Here is a 16,227-nt window from a genome sequence, read left to right on the forward strand (position 1 = left end):
AAGGTAACCCACGATAGCTGGGAGTGCTGGAGTCAGAAGATTGGGGTTCAAGTGCTGGCCCTAACACTTCCCAGATGCGTGAGCCTGAACAGCTCTTGGAGGTGTCTTCCCAGCTCTGCCATCCTGTATTATGAGATCCCTTCCAGCTCTAATAGTGTGTGATTCTGGGGCTGGGCTAATCTGGGTCGACAGGCCCAATATGATTTGGGTAGGCGGAAAGGCCAGGGAGGCTGGGTGCCTGGACAAGCTGGGTGCTTTGTCAGCTGCAGACTGGGGGCACAGAAGCCTGGAAGACAAGGGGATGCCAAGGCCAGGAGCAATGTGGATGACATCTGGGGACCTTGCCCTCAGCCTTCTGTAACCTTATCTTTCCAGTGTTCCCATCCCCATATAACCCAGATCCAGAGATCAGGCACCTGCCCCAGGTCACACAGCCGGGGCACAGGAGGGCATGGAAGGCAGGCCCGCCTCGTGACTCCCTTCCCTGATGATGTAATCATTGGCATTTCTTTGCATTTTCATGCTCCCACGCCCTGACACAAACCCCTGCTTAGTAACTGTAGGTGCAGGGAGATACATATGTGTGAATCTGTGCTGGTCTTTGTCCCTGTGTACGAATGTGGCTCAGTGTGTGTTGTAAATGTGTGTACCTGTGTACATGAACGTGTCAGCCTGTTGTGAGTAGCTAACTATGAGAGCCTATGAATGTGTTCAAGTGTGTGCATAAGAAGTGACAGGGAAGAAACAGGTCAGTTCACTTCACTGTGACTGGTTTCTGGTTGGAGCCCAGCAAACAAAGCCATGCCTAGCCCTGCCCAGGCTGGCCCACAGGTATCCAAAAATCACCCTGCTTAGCCTCAAGGGGCCTTTAACTGACTTACCCAGATGCTGGATCCGGCTCCCTTCTAACGACAGCTGTTAATGGAAATGCCCCTCAGGCAGGTGGCATTGTTCCAGGGAATCCAATTACCTGGATTTGAGAACCTCCCGCCGGCCTCCCGCCCGTCACTCCCTCTTACCAGGGACTCTTTGCAGGCCCAGTAGAGACAACCAAGGCCACATTCCTCACACAAAGCCCCCAAATCTACCCTCATGCTATGCTACACTCCCCTACTTGGAACCACAGTCAGAGACTCTAAGAGATTAAGGCTCCTGCTTCCCCACCCCCACCCTTCTCATCTTACAAACAAAGAAACTGAGACCCAGAGAAAGGAAATGGCTTTGTTTGGATTACTTGGCTAGTGAGTTACAGAGCACAGGAACTAGAAGAAATAGCTCATGATTCTCAGTCGAGGCTCTTTTCACTGCCCCATGATGCCAGGAATGGAAAGGCAGTTGGGTGCAATGGAAAAAGCATTGAAATTGGGGTTAAGAAATCAAGTTCCAAATTCCCACTCTGATACAATAACAACATTCATATAACACTTTAAGATTTACAAAGCACTTTACAAATATCTTATTTGATCCTCACAACAACCCTGGGAGGTAGGTGTATTATTATCCCCAATTTACAAATGAGGAAACTGAGGCAGACAGAGATTAAGTGACTTGCCCAGGGTCACACAGCTAGTAAGGTTCTGAGGCTGCATTTGAACTCAGGTCTTCCTGGCTCCAGGAGCTCCATCCACTATACCACCCAGCTGCCTACTTACCATTTGTGTGTGTGATTTTGGGTAAGTCACTTAACATCTCTGAGCCTTGCTTCCTCCTTTGTAAAATGGAAGTAATAATGCATTAAAAGGGGGGCTAATAATAATACCTATCTCATAGACTTGTAAGAAAAGCACTTTGCAAAGCTTAACACCTCTAGTTCTATCAATAAGAGCTGCTGGTTTTATTATTATTATTATTATCATGCTGGTCCAAATGTCTATCCTAATATTCAGAATCCTTCAAGGCCAGGCTCAAGTTTGACCTCCTACTGAGTGTCCCCTGACCATAGCAGGCCACTCTGAGTCCTCCCCCCTCTCTGGTTTCCTCCTGCATCCCTCACAAACCTAAACACACTGGCCTATCTTATTTCATGACTGTTCTCAGGTGAGTCTTGCCTCTCCAACCAACCTTTGAGCTCTTGTTTTCTGCTCTTGTATAGATTAGATTTGAAGATGTCATTTTTTTTTTTTTGGTGGTGGTGGTGGTGGTGGTGGTGGGGGCAGACAATAGGGGTTAAGTGACTTGCCCAGGGTCACATAGCTAATAAATATCTGAGGCTGGATTTGAACTCAGGTTCTCCTGACTTCAGAGCCAGTGCTCTATTTACTGTGCTACGTAGCTGCCCCGATTTGAGACTTCTGAACTCTACATAAAAATCATGGAATACATACATACAGACCCATAGGGAGAGTCAGGTATAAGCGAACAGACAAAATACAAAAATAATTTGCAGTTCTCATTTCTGTGGCATTTTAAGGTGAGAGAGTTAGTACAAGTATTGTCATTCTCATTTTCCAGATGAAAGCCCAGAGAAGAAGAAGGGACTTGCTTAGGGTCAGACTGCTAAGAACTATTAGAACTGGGTAGATGAAATAAAGCTGCATTTTAAAAATACATAGATACATACATGTTTATGTATATATAATATTTATATCTGTATTAAGGTGTAACAGGATTGGGAAGGACAACCCACCTGTCACCACCAAACTCACTCGTCAATGATTTCTCAGTCCATACTGAAGCACTCTTCATTCCCATATTTAATTTTATCATCCCAAACTCTAGAGAAATGTGTATTTTCTCATTATTTAATAAAATCTCAACGTATCTCTAAACTCATCAACTAAGCTCAGAGCCCCCATCTGAGTTCATAAAAAATTATTTATTTAATGAACTAAGGAAACTCCCTTTCCCAATAGTAGTTACTCATATCTCTATATTAAATTTGTTAATCTAGCTTTAAATAAATATTAAAAGTAGTTAATCAATAATGCATTAACAGTGAACTCAATAATTAAATAAAGATATAGATAATTATATTTTATTTGTGATAAAGATCAAAGCTGGAGTCACCTCAAAGCTTCACTGTTAACTGAAGATGACATCTCTTCACTTTTGAGAATGCAGTCCCACATCATTTAGTTCTTTCAGGATAAAAGAAAACCAAAACTCTCTTCCAAAGAATCTCTTTGAAATATAAAGGGTACTATAGTTTCTTAAAGAAAGACCAATATCTCCTTCTGACTTCTCCAGTTTATCTCCATCCATGACAGGAAAACAATTGTGTGTTACCCAAGAGGAATATATATTAGTGAGTGGATTCACAGATTCACAATGAATTAATTTGGATCCCACAATCCAAAAGTTGGAAGGTGCATCTAGGCCAGAGATAGGCAAACTATGGCTGTAGAACCCTGTTCTTGTAGGGCCTACAAGCTAAGAATGGTTTTTACATTTTTAAATAAAGTTTTATTGTATTTAAAGACATAAAAACCATTTTGAGGGGAGCATATAGAAACAGTTGCTTAACATGTCTCATGACAAAGTCAGGATCCAAAAAGTCCTAAGCAAGCTAGAATGTTAGATTAAATCTAATAAGATGAAATTTAATGGGAATAAATATACAATCCTATAGCTTTAAAAAAGTCCACTGCAGAAGTACAGGATGGGAGGGATGTGCCTAAACATCAGTTCATGTGAAAAGATATAAGGACTTTAGTGGACTATAAGCAAACGGAATAAGAGTCCATGATGTGGAGAGGTGGAACCAAGATGGCGGAGGTGAGAAGCAATCAGCCAAGCTCCCCCAAATTGCCCTCCAAACAACTCTAAAATAGCGCCTCAGATACAATTCTGAAGTGTCAGAAACAGCAAAGGGGCAGGTGAAACAATTTCCCAGCCCAAGACGACTCGCCTGGGTGGTGGTGGGCCCAGGAGTGTGGGAGGGAGGGGTGTCAAACAACTGCTCAGAAGGAGATTGCAGAGGACCCTTTGCTGGAGCTGGGTTCAGGACCCTGTTGCATTGCCCACACACAATTCTGGGTCACAGACCAGAGCCAAAAGGAACAATAGCACTTGAGGCCTCAGAGGAGCCAGGCCCCAGGTCCAGGTTCCAGGGTGGAGAGGAGTATTTGCAGTTACTCACAGGGAAGTAGGGACTCTGGCCTCAATTCCAAGATAGAGGAGAGCACTAGCAATTGAAGTTGCAGGAGAATGAGGGACCTGGTCACAATCCCAGGGCCAGGAGGAATGCCACCACTAGTGGCTACAAGGAAGCAACATACCTTCCTGGGTAAAGACTAGAGCACACACTAAGACAGCAATGACCACACCTTCCCTTAGATCATACCGCCTTGAAAGCACCAAAAATCTACAGACTTCCAGAGCTAGCTCTGAAAACAGCAGCTAGAAAGGCCTGAAGCTTAGGACAGTGCCCCCTCCACAACCTAGAGTGGAGCCCAACTTTAACACAAAGTCAAAAGTCAATAAACAGGCTGGAAAAATGAGCAAACAACAACAAAAAGAACTTGACCATAACAAGTTACTATGGTAACAGGGAAGATCAAGACACAAATTCAGAAGAAGACAATGATGTCAAAGCAGCTACATGCAAAGCCTCAAAGAAAAGTGTGAATTGGTCACAGGCCCAACATGAACTCCTAGAAGAGATCAAAAGGATTTTAAAGATAAAATAAGAGAGGTAGAGGGAAATTGGGAAAATAAATGAGAGTGATCCAAGAAAATTATGAAAAGAGAGTCAACAGCTTGGTAAAAGGGACACAAAAATATTTTGAAGATAATAACACCTTAAAATACAAAATTGTCCAAATGGTAATAGAGGCACAAAAATTAACTAAAGAGAAGAATGTCTTAAAAAACATAATTGACCAAATGGAAAAAAGAGGTACAAAAGCTCATCAAGGAAAATAATTCCTTAAAAACAAGAATTGGGCAAATGGAAGCTAATGACTCCACAAGACACCATGAAACAATAAAAAAAAAAAAAAGAATGAAAAGATAGAAGAAAATGTTAACTATCTCACTGAAAAAAACAACTGACCTGGAAAATAGATCCAGAGAAGATAACTTAAGAATTATTGGACTATCTGAAAGCCATGATCAAAAAAAGAGCCTAGATATCAACTTTTAAGAAATTATTAAGGAAAATTGCCTTGATCCCCAGAACCAGAGGGTAAAATAGATATTGAAGGAACCCACCAATCACCTCCTGAAAGAGATCCTGAAATGAAAACCCCCAGGAATATTACAGCCTAATTCCAGAGTCCCCAGGTCAAGGAGAAAACATTGCAAACAACTAGAAAGAAACAATTCAAATATCTCAGAGCCACAGATCTAAATCATCCATATTAAAGCATTAGAGGGCTTGAAATATGATATTCCAGAAGGCAAAGGAGCAGGGGTAGCAATCATAATCTCAGACAAAGCAAAAACAGAAAGAGACCTAATTAAAAGAGATAAGATAAGGATGTGAAAAGGTACCATAGACTCTGAAGTAATATCAGTACTAAACATATATGCATCAAATGGCAAAGCATCCAAATTCTTAAAGGAAAAGTTAAATGAGTTACAGGAAGAAACAGGAAGTAAAACCACACTAGTGAGGGATCCCCTCTCAATTAGATAAATAGATTAATTAGATAAATCTAAACATAAAATAAACAAGAAATAAATTAAAGAGAGGATTAGAATTTTAGAAAAATTAGATATGATAGACCTCTGGAGAAAAGAGAATAAGAACAGAAAGGAGTATGCCTTTTTCTTAGCTGTACATGACATCTTTACCAAAACTGACCATGTATTAGGGCATAAAAACCTCACAGCCAAATGCGTGCTTTTCAGACAATAATACAATAAAAATGATATTCAATAAAGAGCTGGGGAAACATAGATGAAAAATAATTGGAAACTAAATAACCTAATCCTAAAGAATGAGTGAATCAAAGAATAAATTGTAAAAGTAATCAATAATTTCATTAAAGAGAATGACAACAATGAAACAAACATACCAAGATTTATAGGATGCAGCCAAAGCAGTACTTAGTGGAAAATTTTTGTCTCTAACTGCTTACATCAATAAAATAGAGAAAAAGCAGATCAATGAACTGCCACTAAAAATCCAGAAAAAAGCAAATTAAAAATCCCCAATTAAACACCAAATTAAAAATCCTGAAAATCAAAGGAGAGATTAATAAAAATTGAAAGTAAGAAAACCATTGAACTAATAAATAAAACTAGAAGCTGATTTTATAAGAAAAAACAACAAAATGGATAAACCATTAGTTAATTTGATTTTTAAAAAGAAAGAAAAAAAAGCAAATTACCAGTAGCAAAAATTAAAAGAGTGAATTCATCACCCATGGAAATGAAATTAAAACAATTATTAGGAGTTATTTTGCCCAATTGTAGGCTAATAAGTCTGACAATCTAAGTGAAATGGATGAATATTTATAAAAACATAAATTGCCCAGGTTAACAGAAGAGGAAATCAAATACTTAAATAACCCTGTCTTAGAAAAAGAAATTGAGCAAACCAGCAATGAGCTCCCTAAGGAAAAATCTCCAGGACCAGATGGATTCACAACTACCATACATTTAAAGAACAATTAATTCCAATACTATATAAATTATTTGGGGAAATAGGCAAAGAAGGAGTCCTATCAGATTCCTTTTATGACACAAATATAGTGCTGATACCTAAACCAATTTCCCTAATGCATTTTGATGCAAACATTTAAAATAAAATACTAGCAAGGAAATTACAGCAATACATCACAAAGATCTTACACTATGACCAGGTAAGATTTATGCCAGGAATGTGGGGTTGATTCAACATTAGGAAAACTATCAGCATATTTGACCATATCAATAACAAAACCAACAAAAATCATGTGATTATCTCAATATATGCAGAAAAAGCTTTTGAAAAAATACAACACTCATTCCTATTAAAAACACTAGAAAGTATAGGAATAAATGGAGTTTTCATTTAAATGATAAGTAGTATCTACCTAAAACCATCAGCAAGTATTATCTATAATGGGGATAATCTAGAAACTTTTCCAGTAAGATCAAGGGTGAAGCAAAGATGCCCATTATCGTCACTATTATTCAATGTTTTCTAGAAATGCTAGCTATAGCAAGGAGAGAAGAAAAAGAAATTGAAGGTATTAGAATAGACAATGAGGAAACAAAACTATCACTCTTTGTAGGTGATGCAGTGGTTTACTTAGAGAATCCTAGAGAAGAAATTAAAAAATTAGTTGAAATAATTAACAACTTCAGCAATGTTATAGGACATAAAATAAACTGACATAAATCATCAGCAGTTTTATATAAACCAACAAAGTTCAGAAAGAAGAGATAGAAAGAGAAATTCCATTTAACATAACTCTAGACAATATAAAATACTTGTGAATCTACCTGCCAAGACAAATCCAGGAACTATATGTACACAATTACGAAACACTTCACACAAATAAACTCAGATCTAAACAACTGGAAAAATAATAATTGCTCATGGGTAGGCTGAGCCAATATAATAAAAATGACAATTCTACCTAAATTAATTAATTTATTTGCTGCCACACCAATCAAATTAACAAAAATTATTTTATAGAGCTAGCAAAAATAACAAAATTCATCTGGAAGAACAAAAGGTCAAAAACATCAAGGGAATCAATGAAAAAAAATGTGAAGGAAGATGATTTAACAGTACCAGATTTCAAATTGTATTACAAAGTAGTCATCATCAAAACAGTCTGCCACTGGCTAAGAAATAGAGTAGTGGACCAGTGGAAAAGATTAGATACACAATACGTTGTAGTAAATGGCCAAAGTAATCTAGTGTTTGACAAAGTCAAAGAGGCAAGAGTTTGGGACAAGATATCACAAACTGGCAAAAATTTCTGGGAAAACTGGAGCAGTTCAGCAGAAATTAGGTATGGACCAACACTTCTTAAACTGTGTTGCGACCCAGGTTTGTGCAATGACCAAAAATTAATTAAAAATCAAATGCATAATGAATCTGAGGTCTGAACACAAAGCATACACACTTTGTACTATGCATGCCCTCAGGCCACACAATGAACACTGCCAGAACCCAAAAAGGGGTCATGAATGGAAAAAGTTTAAGAAGCCCTAGTATAGGCCAACATCTTATATCAGATATCAAGATACGGTCAAAATGGGTATGTGAGTTAGACATAAGGAGTGATGTCATAAGCAAATTAGGGAAGCACGGAATATTTTACCTGTCAGATTTGTGGATAAGGAAAGAATTTATGACCAAAGAAGAGATAAAGAGCATCATGGGATATAAAATGAATCATTTTGATTGCATCAAACTAAAAAGATTTTGCACAAACAAAGCCAATACAGCCAAGATTAGAAGGGAAGTAGGAAATTGGGGGGGAAATTTTACATAAGTTTTTTTCTGATAAAGGCCTTATTTTTCAAATATATGGAGGGGGGAACTGAGCCAAATTTATAAGAATATGAGTCATTCCCCAATTGATAGATGGTCAAAGGATATGAATGGGCAGTTTTCAGAAGACAAAATAAAAGCTATCTATAGTCATATGAAAAAATACTCTAAATCGCAATCGATTAGAGAAATGCAAATTAAAATAACTCCAAGGTACCATATCACACTATCAGATTAGTTAATACGATAGAATGACAAATGTTGGAGGGGATGTGGAAAAATAGAGACACTAATGCATTGTTGATGGAGTTGTGAACTGATCCTATCATTCTGGAGAGCAATTTTTAACTATGCCCAAAGGGCTATAAAATTGCATATACCCTTTGACCCAGCAATACCATTATTGGGTTTGTATACCAAAAGAGGAAAAGGACCTATATGTACAAAATTTTATAGCAGCTCTTTTTGTGGTGGCAAAGAATTGGAAATTGAGGGATTGCCCATTAGTTAGGGAATGGATGAATAAGTTGTGGTATATGATTGTGATGGAATACTATTGTGCTATAAGAAATAATGAGCAGGATGTTTTCAGAAAAACCTGGGAAGACTTACTTGAACTAATGCAAAGTGAAATGAGCAGAACCAGGAGAACATTGTACATAGTAACAGCAGTATTGTTCAGTGATCAACTATGAATGACTTAGCTATTCTCAGCGATACAATGATCCAAAACAGTTCGAAGAACTTATGATGAAAAATGCTGTCCACCTCCAGAGAAAGAACTGATGAAATCTGAATGCAGATTGAAGGATACTTTTAAAAAATTTTCTTTATTATTCTTGTTTTTTTTCGGTCTGCTTTTTCTTTTGTAACATGGGTAATATGGAAATGTTTTTGCATGTCTACACATGTATAATCTCTATCAAATTATTTGCATTCTCAGTGAGGGGAGAGGGAAGAGAGGAAGGAAAATAAAAGAAGTTTTAATAAATTTTAAAATTTTTTGTTTACATGTAATTGAGAAAAAATAAAATAAAAATTAAATGTTAAAAAAAAAGAGTCTATGATGTAATATGAAAGCCAAAAATGCTCATTTGCTCTTAAACTATATTGAGAGAGAGGCATGACATCCAGACCAAGAAAGTGAAAGTCCTTCTATGCTTTGGCCTTATGAGGACATAGATATGTTTTTTTTCAGTGTTGGTGCTATATTTTAGAAAATGGTGTAGATAAATTACAGAGTTCCCAAAGTGAAGTGACCAGGATGATGAAGGGCCTGAAGGTCATGCCATACAAAGAATGCTTTAAGAATTGGGGGATGTTCAATCTGAAGAGAAGACTGAGGGGCAACATGGTAGCCTTCTTCTAATATTTGAAGGGAAGTCATGTGGAAAGGGGATTTGATTTGTTCTGTTTTATCTCAGAGGATAAAATTAATAGCACTGAATGGAAGTTGTAGCGAGGCAGATGTAGGCAGGATATAAGGGGAAATTTCTTCACGATTTTAGGTACACAAAAAATAGAATGAACTTCCTTGGGGTAATGAAAGTCCAGATCACCACTTATTGGGCATGTCATAGATGGGATTATCATATAGTAACATATGGGACTGAATGGTCCCTGAGGTCTCTTACAACTCTGAGATTTTGTGATTTATAGACTCATAGAATATCAGAGCTGAAAGGAACCTTTAAGGTCATCTTGGTCAACCACATTAATTTTAAAATGAGGGGATTTTTATTATTTTTTTTCATTAGGAAAATTAGGCCCAGAAAAGTGGTTTGCCAAGGTCACACAAGGGATAGAGCCAGTACTAAAATACTGATCTTCTGGCTCCCAGTGCAGTTATACCTTGCCTCTATTATAACCATCTTCCCATCCTGGAGAAACTTCTACCTTGTGGCCCCACTTTCCTGATTGTTGATTCCTTGGTTTGGACTGACATTTCAGAAAGGACCCCAGCCATGCTCACTTCAGCTCTCCCCTACTGCAGCTCACTCTCCGGATTCCTCTACCTCTCCAGTCATCTCACCCCTGCCCCAGTATCTTTCCCTACCCTCACTTTCTAGCTCCCCTTATTATATTGCCTTCCTCCATTAGAAATATATGCTCCTTGAGGGTAGGAATTCTTTTGTTTGTTTCTATTTTTGTCCCCAGAACTGAGCACAGTGCCTGGCACATAGTAAGTGCTTAATCAATTATCTGTCTATCTAACTATCCTTCCATCCATCCATCTATCCAAAAACTATCTTTTTTGCAAGGCCTGAGAAAGGTCTTCTTTCTGGAGGAAGCCTTCCCTGATTACCAGGACCCACACTGTTCTCTCCTACTTCTCTGACCTCTTCTAGCCCTTATGACTCAGACCCAAATTCAACCCTAGATTATACATTGTCTTTTTCCTGTGCTCTTATTGTTTCATAGAAGGTAAGTCTTAACCGTCTACTCTAGGGGTTCTTAGTTTTTCTTGTGTTGTGTACCTGTTTGGAAGTCTGGTGAAGTCTATGGATCCCGTCTCAAAATAATATTTTTAAGTCCATAAAATAAAATGTATAAGATTACAAAAAAGAACCAGTTATATTGAAATAAAGATGCAAGATCACAGACCCCCTGAAATCTATCCACAGATGCCTTGGGGAGGTCTAAGAACCCCTGTTCTAATCAAACTTTGTGCTTCTGGGATAAAGTATTTACTTGGTAGTAAATAGTAGGCATTTAATAAATACTTATTCCCTTTTTTTCTTTCCCTGCTCTTCTGTCTTCCTTAGACTGAGCTCCCCAACCTCCAGGGCTCATCCTGTCCCTGAGTGAGGGAGCCTAGAGGTTAACTGAGGAAAAGCAAGTTCCCCAGATAATCTAGTTGGGTTGACATTCAGATAGCTTGCCTATGGGCCTCCCCAGAGGTGGACAATTTCTTATTGTTAACTTTCTAATGTCTCTTCTAAAACCACAACTCCCAGTAGCTAAGTTTTCAGTGGGGTTCCAGCAAGATTCTGAGACTTGGGGGGCTTGGAAAAGCCCTAATTAACAAATTTATTGAATGGGGAAAGATGGAAACAAAGGCCCAGCCTTGCTCAGGGCAATGGGCTGACCTTGATCCAAACACTATTCCCCTGTATCCCTGAAAATAAGCATGTGTATTTCATATTGAGCAGAAAGGGCTCTTGGTGAGAGACTGAATCTCAGGGTCCCTTTTGTGCCAGCCCATTGCTGGGGGCACAGAGAGAGGGAGAACTGACCCAGACCCTGCCCTGGAGGGAGCTCTTCTATTGACTTTCACAGGCAAGTCTTCTTCCTTCTCCTGGCCTCAGTTTCCTCTTCCGTAAATTGAGTGAGATTGGACTAGGTGATCCCTGTTCTGACTGTAAGTTTTCTGATCATCTGGTTTCACCCGTGTCTGAACAGGATCCCACTCTCTCCCTACAACATTCCCAGGTAATCATCCAGCGTTCCCGGGAAGGCTTCTGATTTTCTAACAGATTTCAATTACACCCAGTTTGGTCCAAATTAATATTTCCTTAATTGGCTTTTTGATCTCTCATGAGTTATTAGTGTGCTGTCTCCCTCGCAGACCAGGTGGACACTGTGACCCTCTCTCATACTCCATAAGAATGGAGACATGTCCTTTTCCCTTGGTTCTCAACCTCCCAGTGTTACTATCAGGATGTGTCTATGTCTAAGGTTTATATATAGGATGGAGTTCAGGAGGGCATCTGGGGAATAGTGGAAAGAAGACTGGATTTAGAATCTAAAGACCTGGATTTGAGTTCTGGTTCTGCCATTTACTAGTTGGACTATTTCCTTCCCCTCTCTAAACCTCAGTTCTTCTATCCATAAATGGTTATGTTGGACATGGACTCCTTGGTGGCTAGATGGTGCAATGGACAGAGCACTGGGCCTGGAGTCAGGAAGACCTGAGTTCAAACCCAGCTTCAGACACTTACTAGCTGTGCTACCCTGGGCAAGTCACTTAACTTGTGTTTGTCTCAGTTTCCTCAAATATAAAATGGGAATGATAATAGTATCTATCTCTCAGAGTTGTTGTGAGGATAAAATGAGATATTTGTAAGGCACTTAGCACTGTACCTGGCTCATAGTAGGCACTTAATGTTTCTTTCCTTCTTTCCTTCCTTCCTTCCTTCCTTTCTTCCTTTTCTTCCTTCTTTCTTTTTTCTTCCTTCCAGATCCCTGACTGTGATGTAGGTCCTATATGAAATGCTCTAGGAGATGACACAGGTTGACAGGCAAATCAATAAATTAATCACAACCAAGTTCAGTGAGGACTCTTCAAAGCATTCCAGATTTTCCCTCTGCCTTTTCCTTACTTCTTCTGCTTTATTATTTTACAATCTGGTGGGGTACAGGGAAAGAAATGAAAATCATGCAGGCCCTCATCAGCTCACACCTGGATTGTTATAACAGCCCACTGGTGGGTCTGACTGCCTCAAGTCTCTCCCTACTCCAATCCACCCTCCATTCAGCCACCTAAGGGATTTCCTTGAGTGTAGGTCCGACCAGGTCACCTCACTACTCAATAAATTCCATTGACTTCCTATTGCCTGCAGGATCAAACACAAAATCCTTTCCTTGGTGTTCAAAGCCCTACATAACCTAGCCCCCTCCTACCTTTCTAGTCTTCTTATACCTTACTCCAAGACACATACTCCGGCACTGGCTTCTTGGCTGTTACACAAACAAGACACTCCATCTTTGGGCTCTAGGTATTTTCTTTGGCTGTCCCCCATGCCTGGAATGCTTATTGTCTTTCCTGGCTTCCTTTAAGTGACAACTAAAATCCCATCTTCTACAAGAAACCTTTCCCAAGCCGTCTTAATTCTTGTGCCTTCTCTGTTTTAACTATTTCCTATATGTCCTGTCTATAATAGCTTGTTTATAAATATTTGTTGTCACCCACACTAAATTGTGATCTCCTTTTTTGCCTCTTATTGTATCCGCAGCACTTAGCACAGTGCCTGGCACATAGGAGACACTTAATATTGCTTGATTATTTGTCAATATGCTCACTAGCTGTGACCCTGGGCCTCAGTTTCTTCATCTATAAAATGAGGATAATATTCCATGAACCACATAGGTTGTTGCGGGGAAAGCATGACGTAAACTTTAAAGGTCTATATAAAATGTTGTTAGCAGAGCTTGGGGTAATAGAAAGGATAAGAGCTGAGGAAGAAGGTAGAGAGGTTGGAAGAATGGGAAGAGAGTGAAAGGGAATCATAAGGTCATTCATTTAAAGGGAAAGAATTTTAAAGATTCACCTGATATTTCTCAAAACTTCTGGTCTCAGGACCCTATTATGCTTTTAGAAATTATTGAGAACTCCTTAAAGAACTTTTGCTAATATAGGTTATCTCTATTGATACATAACATTTTAGAAATTTAAATGTCTTATTATTATTATAAAAATAATTTGGGCCTTACAGATGCCCTGAAAGGGTCTCAGGGAACCCAAGGAATCACTGGCCCACTGAGAACCACAGATCAAGACTAGTCCTTCCCCACATGCCCTTGTTTTACAGATGAGAAAAACAAGTCTCCAAGAGAGGAAATGACCGACCCAAAGCACCACAACTGATAAATAATAAAGCTCAGATTTGTGCCCTGGTAACACCATCAGCAGGCCCTGCATGGTCAAGAATGGCCAGGGACATGTTTAACATTTCCCCTCCTTTCTCTCTTTCCTCTTCCCTTCTAGGCTGCCGGCAGATGTGGGACAATATCACGTGCTGGCCACCAGCTGCCTGGGGCCAAGTGGTCATCATGCCCTGCCCCAAGATCTTTGAACACTTGTTCTCAAGCCAGGGTAAGTGGCTTCAGATTAAGAGTCTGGTCTGAGGGAGGGGAAGGGGGCAAGCAAGCAGAAGGTTTAGTGGTCAGTATGCAGAACTCTCTTCTCTGACCTCTGTGGGACATTGTGTGCTTTAACTCAATCTCTCAATTAACCTGTCATCAAGACTTTTCTGAGATCCCTGTGTATCCAGCCTTGTGATGTCACCAGCTACAGTGTGGAAGAGGTGGTGGAGGGCTTTGCCCTCAAGGAGTTTACAGTCTAGTGGGGTACAGAAGAAGAAATGAAAAAGGCATTAGGTGAACATACAGCATGAGAGAAATAAAGAGCAGACAGAGACCTTGCTCTCAAGGAGTTTGCAATGGAGTGTGGGGGATCAAGGAGAGAGGGAACAGGTAGGTAGGAAGAGAGAGAATTGGGTTTCACTTTGGAGAGATCTTCATCTTTCCAAAAGAAAGAGAGAGAGAAGAGGATCAACTAGATCAGAGGATCAGCTGGACAGAGAGGAGAGGCAGAGGTGGGCCCTGTCCTTGGGTATCTCACAATCTAATAAGGAGAGAAAGAGGGATAGCAGCCCGAGACTCTACCCTCAGGAACCTCATAGTCTGGGAAAACAGAGGAAGAACAGAGCTAGCTTCTGAAGAAACACATTAGGGCAGAGTGTGACCCAGGGTGGAAATGGGCATTCAGACAGTAAGTGCTGTAAAAATTCCAGGAAAGGCAAAATGATTGATTCAAATTAGAAAACAGAACCAGAAAAGATGATACAGTGATTGTATAACAATGGAAGTTCAGTAAGAGTGGTACCATATTGTACCTAGGTGTTTTTCTTTAAATCTAACTATGAATGGTATATTATTTATTTATAACTGGTAATCATTTAATTGTTACAATTTGTTAATTATATATACTTATTACCCCCTCCTTAAAAGATTGTAAACTCACTGAGGGCAGAGACTATGTCATTTTTCATCTTTATATCCCTTGTGCCCAGCCCAGAGATTTGTTCATAGAAGATGTTTAATAAAAGCTTATAGAACAGAATATAATTTAATTATTTAATTTAGTAGAATTTATTTTTGTTTTAAAAAATCAATTGCAGTCATATGATTTAACCTGATGTTCAAATAATCTTTGAAAAGCCCAGCTGTATAGACCACAAAACCATAACCTAGGCTTCAGCAGCTACCTGAATTATAGGCATAATGCTTGAAATCCTGGACTTTAGGCTCTGCTCTGGTATGAAATACCTACATGACTTTGGAAAAGTTCTTTTTTCTCTTTGGGCCTCGATTTCCTCATCTGTAAAGTGATAGTGCTGGACTTTAATTCTCTAAGGTCCTTTCCAGGTCTGATGTCCTAGTATTAACGACCTTTTGAAGGGTCAGTCTTGCAAACTCATTCCTGGAAAGCATCACAAACGCTCAGCCATAGCATTCTAGGATGGTGCTATGTTGTGATTCTTGGGGAAATACAAAATTGGAGGAATGTGTCCTTGATTGAAATGTTAGTAGTTAGGATGGGAATAATATTGAGGGTGTGCTAATGCACACCAGACAATTCAACAAATATTCAGTAATTGCCTACTATGTGCAGACACCTTGCTTGCCATTAGAAATACAAAGACATAAAAACCACACATCCCCTCCCATCTGGTAACTTACAGTCTAACAGAAAGCATAGGACATGTAGACAAATTAAAGATAATACAAGGTAGAATGTGATACAGAAAAAGGAGAAAGTGAGGTAAAACAAAAAACAAAAGAGGTAAAGATCACTTTTGGCTGAGCAGATAATGGAAAGAAGAGATTATGGAAGAAGTAGCACCTGACCCAGGCACTGGAAAAAAAAAAAAGACAATGAAAGATTTCAGTATGCAAAGATGAGAGAGGCATGAGCACTAGCCTGGACAAATGCATAGAGTAGGAGATGGCTAGACAAGATTAGGGGATGGCTAGTAATCCAATTTGGCTGAAATATAGAATACTTAAAGGGGAGTAAAGTGGAAAGGTATGCTGAAAGCTGTAGAGAATCTAGAATGAGTTTTCTC

The 16,227-nt window shown here is 39.2% G+C and overlaps 1 protein-coding gene across 1 annotated transcript in view; it reads left to right on the forward strand.

Moving 5' to 3' along the window:
- Positions 1–16,227, forward strand: part of VIPR1 (vasoactive intestinal peptide receptor 1) — an 89,695-nt gene that overhangs the window by 37,138 nt on the left and 36,330 nt on the right. Inside the window, exon 3 of the mRNA XM_027836991.1 lies at positions 14,085–14,192. Within this exon, the coding sequence (XP_027692792.1) occupies positions 14,085–14,192 (108 nt within the window). The remainder of the gene's footprint in view (positions 1–14,084; positions 14,193–16,227) is intronic.

Source organism: Vombatus ursinus, unplaced genomic scaffold (assembly GCF_900497805.2).
Source record: "Vombatus ursinus unplaced genomic scaffold, bare-nosed wombat genome assembly UNPS02014820.1, whole genome shotgun sequence".
NCBI lineage: Eukaryota > Metazoa > Chordata > Mammalia > Diprotodontia > Vombatidae > Vombatus > Vombatus ursinus.